The sequence below is a fragment of the Triturus cristatus genome, chromosome 6 (assembly GCF_964204655.1).
Source record: "Triturus cristatus chromosome 6, aTriCri1.1, whole genome shotgun sequence".
Lineage (NCBI taxonomy): Eukaryota > Metazoa > Chordata > Amphibia > Caudata > Salamandridae > Triturus > Triturus cristatus.
In genome coordinates, this window is record NC_140589.1 from 533,660,564 (window position 1) to 533,675,009 (window position 14,446).

Sequence of the window (14,446 nt, forward strand, 5' to 3'; positions counted from 1 at the left end):
GTAATGGAATACCATAGGGCTAGATTCACATACACATTCTTTTCACAATACAAAAATGAATTTCCATTTGGATATATGACCCAGTCATTCATAAATTAATTTATCAGACTTTAAAAAATAAAAACTAACTTGATCCATATACATTATTATTTTTTTTTTTTATCTCTGATGCAGTGAATAAGTGAATAAAGTACAAACACAATTTCAATTACATAAGTGAATCATGCGTACAGTACACAAAAACCGCATTAGTGGCAAAATTCCACACCTTCCAGATAAACTGATTGTCCATTTGTTCCTCCTTGCTTCCTTATTTCTCAGTGGGCGGGTGGCTGTGAAGTAAGTGCAACCACAATCCACCTGAAGGTATCCTATAGTCAAGAACCTCCTGAGGCTTTCACCCCTTTAAATTTCTGGTTATAATAGAAACAATTAGATAATAATGTATCTTGTTTGACTCCCCCCTCCCCTTACTAGTGACTCAACGTGTTCCACCTTTCTTCATTAAAGGCTTCCTCAGGACTGGGAAGATAAAAGGACCCAAGCCTAAAAATAAAAATTAAAACAATCTGGAAATCATATTTCATAGGATCAAAACACCATGTACTTATATAATCAGATATACACTAGCCTAATCAACACCTTGTTTTACCAGAGACCAAATTTGATGAACAGATGAGACTAGCATATCAGAGAGACCTGCAAAAAATATCTTGCCACATGTAATGACCCCATAAATCAAGCTAATATGCCTCAGTTTTCCACAAAACAAAGTACATGTGAAACAATGAGAAATTCAGTCAAACAGATATCTCCACGATTGCCATTTCCATGACAGTGGTATCATGCCAGTGTATACCACTGTGCTGACGAGCCCTTAGACCTCTTTAAACAAATTGGAACACCTAGTATATGGCGTGCCATCAATTAGTGACCACTCTGTGTCCAATGTGCTGCATTCTCACCATGTGTTGTGAGAGTATACTCATGGGTATGGATCCAAACACTCTATTGTACTTATAGGGTGGCCGCATGTGGCATACTAAATTATTAATACTCATCCTGTTCGACATCACTTGTGCGAGCTTCTACCTAGGAAGAAAATATAGACTAAAACTATACACCACTTCAAAACCGTGACACCTAAAGTGCCCTAAAATAGAAAAAGAATATTGCCAGAAATGGAATGAGTCCTGGTTTGTCAATTAGAATCGGGTAGAAGCAAATTCACAAGGAACCTCTTGCGCAAGAGCATCTACACCTCAAAGACTCTACTGCGATTTCAGTACGGAAGTGGAGTAACACGCATCATGGTCATAGCATACTGGGAGGGTGTCACTGTGTAAAGGCCGCAGCCATCTTATAGCGAAGTAGGATCTTTTCAACTGGCAAAGATATAGCTGGCACCTATCTAGGCTCTCGATCAATCAATCTGAGCATGCCAAGTACGCTAGAAGAACAGCTTATTCACACAAATTTGAAAACATTTAAATTCAAGGCAAAAATAATGGAATCACTCTTCTATCTACGTGATCCTTGTATGTAACATGCAAGTTTTTGCAGACAATAGACCTGTTGGTCTCTCTGGTTCTGTAGTCTCTTTTTTTCTACAAATTTGGCTTCTGGTACTAGGTGTACATTATTATTTTTGTTTTCCGGTCATAACGAGAAATTTAAAGCAGTGAAAGCCCCAGGATGTTCTTGACTATAGAACTACCTGCAGGTGCATTATGGTTTTACTCATTTGAAAACAACCCATGTATTCAGAGAAATAAGGAAGCAAGGAGGTCAAATGGACAGTCAGTTTATCTGTTCCTTACGGACAATTGGAAGGTGCTGAATGTTCCAGCTAATGCAGTTTTTGCGTACTGTATATATGTTTCCGTTATGTAATTGAAAGCGTGTTTGCTGTTTATTCACTTATTCACTTCACCAGAGATTAAAAAAAATCAATTTGCAATGTATATGGATCACAGTTTTAGGATGATAAATACATTTATAAATGCCTATGTCATATTTCAGATGGAAATGTATTGTTTCATTCTGGTAAGAATGTGTATATGAATCACTACGTTATACTAATCTCTACTTTTGAGCAGCCCCATTAGTCGCATTTAATTTACAGACCGAAGGTATGTGGTATACCAGTTTAGTTGGGACTTATAAGTAAATTAAATATGCCAATTTTACCTTAATTTAAGGACTGAGCACAAGCACTTTAGCACTGGTTAGCAGTGGTAAAGTGCACAGAGTCCTAAGACCAACAAAAGCAAATTCAGAAAAATAAGAGGGTGAAGGCAAAATGTTTGGGCGAAGACCGCCCTAAAGTTGACAGGTCTAACATTTATAAGTAAAGTAAAATCCAATTATGAAGAAAATACTCACAAATTTTACAAACATTTCTAGTAAGATGAAAATGAAAAGGGGAAGGGGAAGATAACATGGACTAAATAGGGAGCGATAGACGAGGCAAATCCTTCCATATCACATGAATTTAGTATAGCAATACCATGAAATGAAAGATTGACAAAAACATGTTTTCAAGTGTTAAAGCCTGATTTAAAGTTTGGTGGATGAGCACTCCATTCACCAAACTATAAATCAGGGCCAACGTCTAATCAATATTATAGAGTATTCAAGGAGGCTTTGGAACTTCACCTTCTCTGTTATTAAGCAATAAACATACATTTAATGATTCCCACATTTCTCAAAGTGTTTAGATTCAAGGTGGGACTTTAATACATTCCTTTCTACAGGATGAAATAAAACCTTTATTATTTCTCCAGAGATGTTGCATAGTAGAGTAATAGCAGAGTGCATCATAACATAATTTAATTTGTCCCTGTATATAGAATATATTACTGGTAGCCAACTTAATGGGAAAAATCTTTAAAATAAATTTATTGATTTCCAAGATCCAGTTCCCCCAAAGGTTATGTAATTTAAGACAGTCAAAAACATTTATGCACAAGTCTTTAATGGATTTTGCCAGTGACAGTATTTGTTAGAAATACGATGCTTGGGCTTCTACAAACGGGTCGCTATCAACAAGGGTAAGTAAAAGAAAAAAAACAGAGAGATGTTGTTCCACTAGTAGCTCTAAAAGCATGCTTAGTGCCCATCTTAAATGTCATAAAGTAAAGTCTGATTCTTTTCAATTTCTTCCCTCTTTATCTCACTGCCATATACTATCGCTATATGTTTTTATCCAACTCTATAATCTTGTAACTGCTGATGATTTACTCAACGTTGATCATTCGAAGACAAGTGTGATGGAGACATTGATTTTACTTCAAAAGAAAATATTTCTGCTAGAATTTTGTTTATGATTACTTATTATTTAAAGTGTTTATTGGTCAAGCCAAAATCTCTTTTCACTTGTTTAAGCAATTTCAGATTTCCACTCCATGAAGTGACATAACGCATAATTTATTCTAGTTATACCAATGAAGGGTTTGACTTCTTGGAGTTAACTTCTGATTATATCACAAAGAAGTATCAAAATTAGATCATCAGAAAAGGTTACAAATAAATTTAATTTAAAAGTGAAACATTTGGAATCTTCAGGGTGTACAATTTTTCTTTTCAACATGAAGACTTCAGGTAGGGATTGAGAAGAAATGTTACCACGGAGGGAGAGAAAGTTGGTAGGTAATGATAATGAGTGGAAAAAAGTCCCAGGCATCAAAACTAAATCCTTACCTATTCCAAGAGGTTTAAACAAAAGTCAGACAGTATTTCATATAGGCAATGTGAATAACCTAGGTCAAGATTTTTGAAGGCACCTTAAGTTAAGTATGGATATTCTATATTTTGGAATGGCAGCCAGACATAAGAGCTTCAAGAAAAGAGTAACACTTTGGACATGATTAGCAACAAATAAGCTGTTTGAATTGAAAATACGTTAAATGCCAGCTTGCGTTCTTTGGAAAGACTATTAGTTTAGATTTGTTATTGATGTATAAAGCTTTCTGCTTATAATAGACGATTTAGTCCTATAGCGTCGGATCAGTTGCTTTTAAATCTTCACATTTTTTTATCATATGCATGCATATTATAATTTTCATGTTGAGCTTGGAACTACCCAGACTATTCCTTTGTATTTTATAATACAGATTGTTTTGAATTAAATACTTGTAATGAGCGTTACTATCATTGATGTTTCCGCTAGTCCTTGGACAAGTTCTGGCAAGCCTGCCTTCTATGCATGGTTGATAAAGGTTAGGTTTATTTGCCACTAAATGGGAAGCATTGACTATTGTGTTTAAAGTGCAGAGGGCTGCTCCTGTCTTCTAGTTGTAGATTTAGCTACATGTATAGGCATGTCAGTAGCGCAGAAGACCATCAGATTATTGTGGTAGCATTTATTAATAATATATGCCGTCACTAGAGCATGTGACTGATTTTCTGGGTGATGGTGTATTTATGGATGTCAGGTGATCGTTCGCCAGTTGTGCAGATGGTAATTTTATTCACTGTAGGGGGGCACCCTAGTCTGTTATTTCGAGGTTCTATCTGTGTTAGTGTGTGAGTGAGAGGGATGTTATACAGAAATATTGGTTCTGCTCTCTGAATTGCTTGATTTGAATTGCAAACAACCTTGACATTTCTACATTTGTCCAAGTGAAGCCAACAGCGTTTCTCAAGGGCTAGAGCAATATGATCTCTATTTCTGAGTTGTATCAGCAGTAAATTGGGCATAGAGTTTTGAATCAACAAGTCTTGATAGGAGGAAAGTTTGAGTCCCAATTTAAATTCAGTTCCATAATTCACTGATATAATCTAGATATGATCGTAATAGAGCAATAATAAGATGGGTGCCATGAGAAAACCCCAGCAAATGAAGACGTGTCTGAGAATCCTTAGGTTGTATAAGGAGTATTTGTTTTTCTTGTTTATGTGGGATGTTCCAGTCCATGATCACTGCAAGGTTCCATACCTAGCTGGAAGCGGCTAGGAGAGGTCCAAATTACAGGTGCCAATGAGCACTGGGATGAAAGGTAGAATAATTTTGCTATTTGATGATTTCTGTTTTCAAAAATGTAATCTCGAGCTGTTATGGGACATCAATTGATCTGCTACTATCATGCAAGTGTGTAGGTTATTTGTGCGTAAATCTGTGGGCTTTTCTAGTTGCAGGATAATGGGATTAGATTAGTACTAGCAGGAGTAGTTGAGGACCGTATGATATCCCAGTAGAGAGTTCAAGATGGTGCTGAAGGATAGAGGTGTGATCGTAGAGACTTGAAGCATTCCAGCCAAAGTTGCCATATAAAAATTCCATATTAATATAGTATAATCTATGTCAGTCTACTAAGATTGTAAAACATAAGAATTGGCTGTTTATTATGAATATAATATTAAAAACAGTGGTGACGTGCAAAATGACATTCATCAAAGATAAGATCTTTTAAGTACAAATGTAACAGACCAGCAGCTTTGTAGCAGGCAAATATTTGCTAACGAATGCAGTAGTGACCAATTTTCCATCCACTAAGAGCATTTCTGATTGTGACGGCATGGTTTGGTTATAGAGAGCATGTTCCAAGGTGAACCATAGATGTCAGGTTGTCTGCTCTTTCATAAGCAGATTTCTGGCCCTGTTGATAATTGTGCAGATATAGGGCCCGGAATCAGAGATCAAGATTGGACAAATCATATTTCTTACATTTTCGAAATATTTAGTTGCTATTCAGTCAAGATTTCCTAGAGCAGCAGCTTTTCCAATCATCATTCGAATAAAAACTGCATCACTTGCCACTGGTAACAACAAGTTGTAGAACTTTTAATACTGAATTGATTTCTTTATTCTATACTGATCAATATACTAGTATCCACATTTGATTTACATATTGCTAAGAGCGGTTTTACATCGTGTATGTGATAGTGAATAAAGAGTGATAACTAAGACCACCATCTTTTTTTGCTTTCAGGAAAAGACGATATGGAGATGTGTGAGTTAAGTCTTGAAGAGACGGGCCTGACTCGAAAGAGGGGAGCAGAAATTTTGCCCAGGCAGTTTGAGGAGATCTGGGAGCGCTGTGGAGGGATCCAGTACCTTCGTAATGCAATTGAAAACAAGCAAGCCCGGCCGACCCATGCCACAGCAATGCTGCAGAATCTACTCAAATAGTTACTCCTGTTCTAATGTTGAGTTTGCACACTAATCTAAGGGAGGTGAAAACCCTTGCAACAAAATAAAGGGAAAACGCCTCCTTTTGGGATCAACGTAACATTCCATAATCATGATAGAGATGTTTTAATATAAAGTGAACAGATTTTATTAATTCTGGGAATGGATCATTTTTACTTTTTGATGTTTCATTTGTGTAGTGAGTTCAGCAGCTGTGCGGATCTTGGAGACAGAATTTTTTTTGTAGCTTCCTATGTGGTCTGCAGCTGCATTTTATTTATATCTTACAACTGGAATTGTGAGGCCTTAGCCGTAGCTTCTTTCCCTGAGAAGTTAAGGCATCCTTTTATATGGTCAAAGATGTGTACTGTCCTCATTTGAAAGCTGCTTACCCAACTTCATTTACCAATTTCTCCAAGAATCTTTGAGGACTATGACTTAAAATCTTTTTAAAAAAAATAAATAAATACATTTGTGTCTTTGAATTGAATGATTCGCCTAAAAAAATGTCACCCTTGTTATTTTGGCTCGGGGGCATTTAAAGACCTCTTAAGTGTAAGTCTACACTATATTAAGAAATGTATGTAGAGGTCTGTATTGTGAGGCTAGCTCTCATAGTACTATTCATTCTTTTCTCAAAACCTTCTTCTTTGTATCACTAGATAAGGGACTGAAACGAACAATTTGCACATTCCTAATCGTAGCACAGTCAGAGAAACACTATGGCAATACCTACTGTATTTTAGCAATAAAGTAATCTTTTGGTTTGACTTTCAGCATTCCATTAATTTGGGCCAGTTTTAATCCTATTCCGTATTTGTGTCGGTGTTTTAGTGATGCACCGCAGTACAGTCTTACCCTAGGCACTCCAGTTGAGTTTCCTAATAAGATACAAAGCTTCGGTTAACTTTAAAGGTAAACTCGATTTCAGCTGCTTCAATCCGTTTAGCGACCGTGCACTGTAATTACATTCCTCAGGCTGCAGTGCCAGTACGTTCGTTTCCTGTAATAGAAAAACTTCATCGCATTCTGTTAGAGGAATCCTCACTAAGGTAATGTGCCGGGAATTAAGAAAAATAAAAAAAACGTGTGCTATCCTGTGCATGTTAAATATTGGCTAAAGAGAATCACGGAAAAATACATAACTTTGAAGCAACGTGGAGCCCTCTCGTCTCAAGTGGGTAGAAAATGGCCCTTCCATCATTATAAGATTGGAACTGTCACTACTAAAGCCCTTTACATCTAACAGTCCATTAGTTGTTCTCACGTCCGCACCTAGCTAAAGTCAAGAAGGCAGCTGGAGCGCACCTCTAAAGAGTTTGCCTAGTAGAGTATATATGTGAACAAGGCTACAGTGCATTCCGTATTGTAATATGGTGTGTGAAGATGTTTGTTAATACAGAGCTTGTTATTTATTTATGATCAAACCTCGTAGGGCTTTGTTGTCTTTCAATGTACGGAAATTATAATTTTATGACTTGTAAATTGGAAAGGTTGCTGTGTAACATCTTTGTCATTAACCCTGACAGGGGTCGCTCCTCTTTTGCAGTTGCCTCTCTTCTTTACTTGCATTGGTTTTTAAAGACTGTATTTCAAATATCATACAGATGTACTGAAAATAAAAATAACAAATGCAATATATGCTGGTATGTCCTAAAAGGACTGTGCTTTCCGAAGTTCTTGAAGCTGTTGTGTATGAAAAATTCCTATCATATCTCAGTACCCCTTTGGTTATCAATAATATTATAATGGAAAATAATGAATTTTATGGTATGTTGTTTATATTGGTTGTACTTAAAGGTACGTAACTTGAAGTCTTGCTTTAGCAGTCCTCCCAATGGGCTCTATTTGGTTAAGTGGCAAACGCTAGGACTTGAACATGGCATCCATGCATGTGCCAGCAACATTCAATGCTATTTTTTAGAGACATGGTTCCTATGGGAATACCCTACGTGTACTTAGTTATCAAAGGCACTCGGCTTCCTCTCTGTACCTTTTTCCCCGTTTCCTTCTTTTCTTTCTTTCTCCATTATCTAAATGTTATGTTAAAAGGATTTATACAGCGCATGGCTGCCCCAGCGACGGGGCATCCCAGCCCTACCCAGGTACAAGTTGCTGAAAGATGAGCAGAGAGAGAGAGGTTAGGCTGGGAATAACCAGGTTTTTATAGCCTTACGGAAAGTTAGATGATTCTGAATGCCCCTAATGGATACAGGAAACGAGTTCCAGAGTCCAAACACCAAAGCCTTAAATGAGCGTCCCCCGGCTCTAGCTCGCAGGACTTGGAGGGGGGGGGGAGGCACAGGCTAAAAACTGATTGGCTGAACGCAGGTTATGTCTTGCAGAGTATGTTGCTAGCATGTTCGCTAGGACAGGAGGACAGGAGGGGCCTGCTGGGTCAAAATTTTGTGAGCAAAGCACAGTGTCTTGAATTGAATTATTTTATCCACAGGCAGACAATGCAGCTTTGGTAAGAGCTTTGACACTGAGCAAAATTTAAGGAGAGCAAAAAGGGTGCATGCTGCCGCGTTTTGTACCCTTTCAAGGCTCTGAATACCAGATTTATTTGTGCCTAGGTATAGGGAGTTACCATAGTCCAGCCTGGATACAATCGTGGTCTGGACAATAGTCTGACGAGTTTGTTTGTCAAAGAAACCAAGAAGGAGCTTTAATCCTCGCAGAAGCCCAAAACAGACCCCGTGACCACCTTTGTTTGGGTTTCAAAGGATAACCCTCTGTCAATCCAAATTTCCAGGTTTTTTTTACTGCCTCTGTAGGCAGGGGTGCAGGTTTCAGTTTATCTGGCCACCATTTCTCCGACCAAATAATAGTATTTCAGATTAACTGGCATTTAACTGCAAGCAGTTTGCTGTCATCCAGTCAGCAATGGCCAGCAGGTCTTCCTTGAATTTAACAAGGTTGTTTTTGCATTGCTTGGAAAAAGAGATAACTAATTGGGTGTCATCAGTATAGGACACTTATGACAACCATCTGCTTTTTGCTATCGCTGCGAGGGGTTGCAGATAAATGTTAGAGCGTCGGGCTTACTATTGATCCCTGAGGTACTCCGTAATGGATCGCATATTCCTGCGAGCAGTGGGGTGGTATAGTGACCTGGAAAGTTACACCATCCAGAAAAGATCTGAACCAGGCCATGACCACAGCCCAATCCCTATCTCCTGCAAGCGTCGCAGTAGGATCCCTCGGGATACCGTATCAAAAGCGGCGCTTAGGTCAAGAAGAATTAGGTCTGTGTAGTTTCCTTCATCCAAACTGCTTTGAATCTGCTTCGTCACTGCCAACAGAGCGGATTTGGTACTGTGGCATGATCTGAAACCGTTTTGTGAGGGGTCCAGTATCTCATTACTCTCTACAAATTCTGTGAGGACAGTGTTCACATGAGATTCAGTAGCTTTTGCCAGGAAAGGGAGCCGAGATATAGGGTGCTATTTCTCCGGCTTGGATGGCTCCAGAGATGGTTTCTTTAATAGTGGAGTTACTTTAGCATGTTTCCATGCGAGAGATGCGGATGCCGAAGTTAGGGATAGATTTATCAACTCCCTGCATACTGGTAGAATATGATTTTGGAATTTTCAGGGTAGATCTGGTTTCATAGGGTTAGCTGGGGAACCTGATTTAATTTTAGTATAGAGAGACTCTACCTCGGTGAGGGATAGTAATGGGAAGGAGAAGAGTGTTCTTCCATCCTTGTTTCCGCTATCCCTTTGCCCTCCCATACTGTCCCTGTTGGCAATTACGGCTGGAAAATGACTGTAGATTTTCTCCACCGTGTTCACAAAGTATCTGGTCAACTCGTCACACTATTTGGTTGAGGTGATGAGTGATTCGGTTTTTGAATTTGCACTCTTCATAACCTTGAGAAGGGAGAAGATCGTTTTTCAGGGATTATTACTTTCTTTAATTTTAGCAGCAAGGTCATCACTCTAATAAGAAAGGATGGGCCCCTATGTGGTCTTTATAGAAGATACATTCTGTTTACTTAGAAGTTCTCTTGGGCTACGCTATAGTGAGGCATCTTAAAAATGGTAGGACCAAAAGGGTTTGCTGCTTTGGTAGGGGGCTGAAAGACATTTTTGTTGTTATAACATGGGCTCTCGTTCTTAAGTGGTGGTCATTAGGAAGGTCCTGGTAATTGGCAAATGCGTTTAAGGGAAATGGCTGTGTCCCAAGGAATGTGTCCCTAAGCCTGTCTATGTTGTTGGGGGTTAGGCTAAAGGACTACTGTAAGAAAATATCTCTTCGTACCAATTATTGCAAAGAACAAATTATATTAGAGAACACAGGCTATGTGTTACCGCTCGTGGAAAGTTTTACTTAGTATTTAAGCATTTTTGGAAAAGTTAAGAAATAAAACAGCACATTTGTCTGAGAAGTGTTTATGGATTACACAATTTAAAAAAAATACGTTTTTGTTCATAGCAAAGGCATACACGTTCAATTTTGGTGGCATGACTCTGCTTTAATATGGGTACAAACAGTTGGAACATGCAAGGGTTTGGCAAAATATTTGAAATTAGAAGTGAAGATATTGCATGAAATTTAACATCCAATATATAGAATTAAAGATTGTGTGTTAACAGCACCTCAGAGGGTTCCTAATGTAGCCTCACGCCCACATAACTTTTGTGTTTGGAGACTAATCATCTGGTGAATATTTGTGCTCTCTTTAACATTTAATGATGTCCCTTCAGCTCCATATGGGATGCATGCAGAGAAATGGTGCACTGATTGCGAACAAAGTTGTTTATTTCCACATGAATGAAAGGTCAAAAAGCTAAGTAGGGGGTCTCAGAATCTAGGCATGGTACAAAATGCTTTCTGCCAGCGAGGTAGTGACACAAACCCCAGGCACCCCACCTCACACATATAGGTTACCCTCATTGACCATATGCAAGTCATGTAAGTAATCTTATGGATGGTAAAAGCACCAAGTTGTAAGCTGATACCCCATGATTTGTTCCAGCCAGACCCTGTTGTTAAAGTCCAGGAAAAGGACATGAAGCACCTTTGAGCGAGGAGTTTTAGGATCCAATTCCCCCTTGCCAGTGATGTCTACATTGGAAAAAATAAATAAATATATATATATATATATGTGTGTAGTTTTTTTTTAAAGAAAACAAATAGTCAACATACCTGCATTAGTACACTTGCAACAGAATCCACTGTGAACTTCGTAACAATCCCCCGGTAAATATCTCATGGTGAGAATTGTAGCACCAGCACCATTTCTACAGGTTCCAGTTACTCCCTCCATTGAATTGGCAACAATGGAAAGAAACCTTTGAAGCTTACTTGGAATTGATCGATGGTGATACCTTCACCTCCAAGAAAAAAAGCACTTTTAGTTTACAATTTAGGTACCGAAGGTCGGAATATTTTAAAGACATTACCATTGGAAATTGTAAGTGTTTTCTCATTGGGTGGAGAGTACGGTTATCCTTCAACGACAATTGATGAGTATGCCTCTATTATTAGTACTTTAGACAAGCGTTTCAGTCCAAAGAAAAACACTGTTCTTGAACGCCATGAGTTTCTTCAACATTCCCAACTTCCAGGAGAATCATTTGACGATTTTGTTTCAAGTCTCAGAATGCTGGCTGCTACATGCAACTATAGAGAGTTCAAGGGTGAAATCATCAGGGACCCATTTAGAAAGAACCAATAATAGGAAATTCAAGGAGAAGCTTTTATCAACTGAAGACCCTGATTTAGAGTCGGCATTCAAGATAGTGAGGAGTATTGAACATTCACAAATCTGCACGAAGGAAATGGACGAGTGTATCAAACCCATGCAAGTGAAACATCTTAACACCAGATCAAATTCCAAGCAACCCAGTTAAGGAACCAGTGCCGGTTTTCCCCACAATGTCGAAGGATATTCACAAAAACCCAGGAATGAGAAAGTGGAAAAGGGCGAAAACGCATGTTTCCGCTGTGGTAGCAGGTCCAATCATGGCAATCCCAGATTTTGCCCAGCATTGAATCAAGTGTGGGGGAAAAAAGGTCATTTTGAACGTGTGTGCAGGGCAAACATTCGTCAACGATCTACTATTTCACAGTCGGCCAAGAACATTGAGGAAGATTTCTGCAGCTCCGATGGTGAGAACAACACCGTTCTAATGCTATCCTCGACAGACCAAGGGGAGAGTACAGTGGTAGAGATATCGTTCATGGAAGGTTCACAGAAAAGGAAGCCTCCAATTTGCACGATTTCAGTGAACAAGAGAGACCTAAAATTCTTGGCGGATTCTCGTTCTCCTTTCACTTTGCTTAACGAAAAGGATTTTGGTGAAATCGAGAACACTGTTGTGCATGAATCTTTTTTTTTTTTTTTTTTTTTTTAATTGAGCAGAATTAATAACATAAAAAGAGCAGTTTGGATAGAGAAAAGCAGTCCTCATCACAAGTTATTATAATCTGGGAAGGGATCATTTCATATGGACTAAAGTGCAATAAATCCGACAAATAGGATTCATCCTGAGGTATCCTGTTACTTAGAAAAAGCGTTATATTATACAATTAAAAAAGATCGTTTCATAACAACTAAAGTGCAGGTGCTAAAGTGCAAAAGAACCATCGGATGTATAAGCCCTGAGAATCATTTCTATTAAATCAAGATTAAGTTCATGCTATACAATCCTTTTCTTGCAAAAAAGAGAAAAAATCATCAGAAAGCGATAAACATTTTAAGAGAAATCACTTCATATAAAGTAAGGTGCAAATGCTAAAGAATGGCCTATAACAAACAAAGATGATATCTCTAGAAGTCCTTTTCCATTTGTGTCTTAATTCAAAAAAGAGATGTCAAAATGACAGTGCTTAAAGTGCCAAAAGTCCAATAGAGATGTTACCCCTGGAGATCTCTTTCCTTTGATCAAAATATTTCCAAACTGAGAAGTTTCTACTAGCTCCCATCCTTTTTGCATGGGCTTCTTCATAAGTTCTTACTCGTTTCATTTTATTATACCATTCAAGGAAGGTCTTAAAGCGTTGCTGCCATGTTGACAAATAGTCTGCCACTCTCTAACTGAAAAATTACAAAGCAGTTCATGTTTTGTTTTTTCGAGAAACTTAGTAACGACTAGGGGCTCCCCTTGATTTAGAAAAATTCGATACCAATTCCCTATACCTCGCAGTTTAGTTCTAAACACAGCAGCAAGAACCAACGGGGTCCCCAAATTTCCTGATGGTGAATATTTATCAGTGATTTAATCTGGAGGAAGCTAAAAGAGTAGCCTGCTCTGAATGCCGCATCTGGCCTGAACCTCCTCCCAGTTAATACATCTGCCTCCTATTATAAAGTGGCTTAGTTCTTTAAAACCTTTTGATTCCAAAAGTTTAGTATGACCATTACGAATGTAGAGGCCCAAACTTATGGCCTCTGTCAAGGCCAAATATTCAAACCCTGTAGATTGTGCCTGTTGAGAGTAATATTTCTGGAGCCTATTAGAAAGAGCTTGAAGTGTCTTGTACCTTACTTTTTTTGGAAGGTTTGATGTTTTTAAGAAGACCGGAAGGTAGGTCCCGGCTTCATGAGCCATCTTACCAAGAAAAAAGCTATCCAAAGATCCTCTATTATCAAGAAGACGAACTACTGTGTCCATAAATGCTGCTTCATAATAGGTACGAATATTGGGAGAGCCAACCCACCCCAGCTAGTATCGAGTTGAAGGATAGAAAATTTAACCTTGGCGTCTTTTTTGTTCCAGATAAACTGGTGAAATACTTTTTCCAATTCTCTAAAATAAACTGCATTGACTTTGATTGGTATGTTAGAAAAAAGAAAAATTAGTAAGGGTAGTACTGACATCTTTATTAGCGCACCACAGCCTATCAAAGTAAGGGGAGGAAGAATACACTTTTCCAAAAGATCATTAATTTTATAAAGTGTGGCTTCATAATTTAGTCTAAACAAATCTGCATAATTATTTGAAACATAGATTCCCAGATAACGAACCGGCTCAGAAGAATATGCTTGTTGTTTTAAATTGTCTGGGAGAAAATTACGCCAATAATTTAGTTTTTTTATGATTGATTTTATATCCTCCTATCGCCTCAAAATCAGCAAACTCCCTCAAAATCCTATTGATATTTTGTTTCTCTGGTTCAAGATAAAGTATAACATCGTTTGCAAATAGTTTTATTTTTGACATCCCCTCTGTTGGAGTTTTTATATCTAAATTATCTCGAATCCTGACGGCTAGGGGTTCTATAAAGAAAGTAAATAAAACTGGCAACAAGTGGCAGTCCTGCCGGCGCCGCTTCTCATATCAATTATACCTGCCGATTTAG

General features: G+C 38.2%; 1 protein-coding gene across 9 annotated transcripts in view; it reads left to right on the forward strand.

Annotated features, from left to right (window-relative positions):
• MYO6 (myosin VI) overlaps positions 1-7,770 on the forward strand; it is an 856,486-nt gene extending 848,716 nt beyond the window's left edge. For all 9 annotated transcript variants that reach the window (XM_085610973.1, XM_085610975.1, XM_085610976.1 and 6 more), the window contains one exon: positions 5,934-7,770. In XM_085610973.1, coding sequence (XP_085467099.1) covers positions 5,934-6,133 — 200 coding nt within the window. In that variant the 3' untranslated portion in view covers positions 6,134-7,770. The remainder of the gene's footprint in view (positions 1-5,933) is intronic.
• The last annotated feature ends 6,676 nt before the right edge of the window (positions 7,771-14,446 follow it).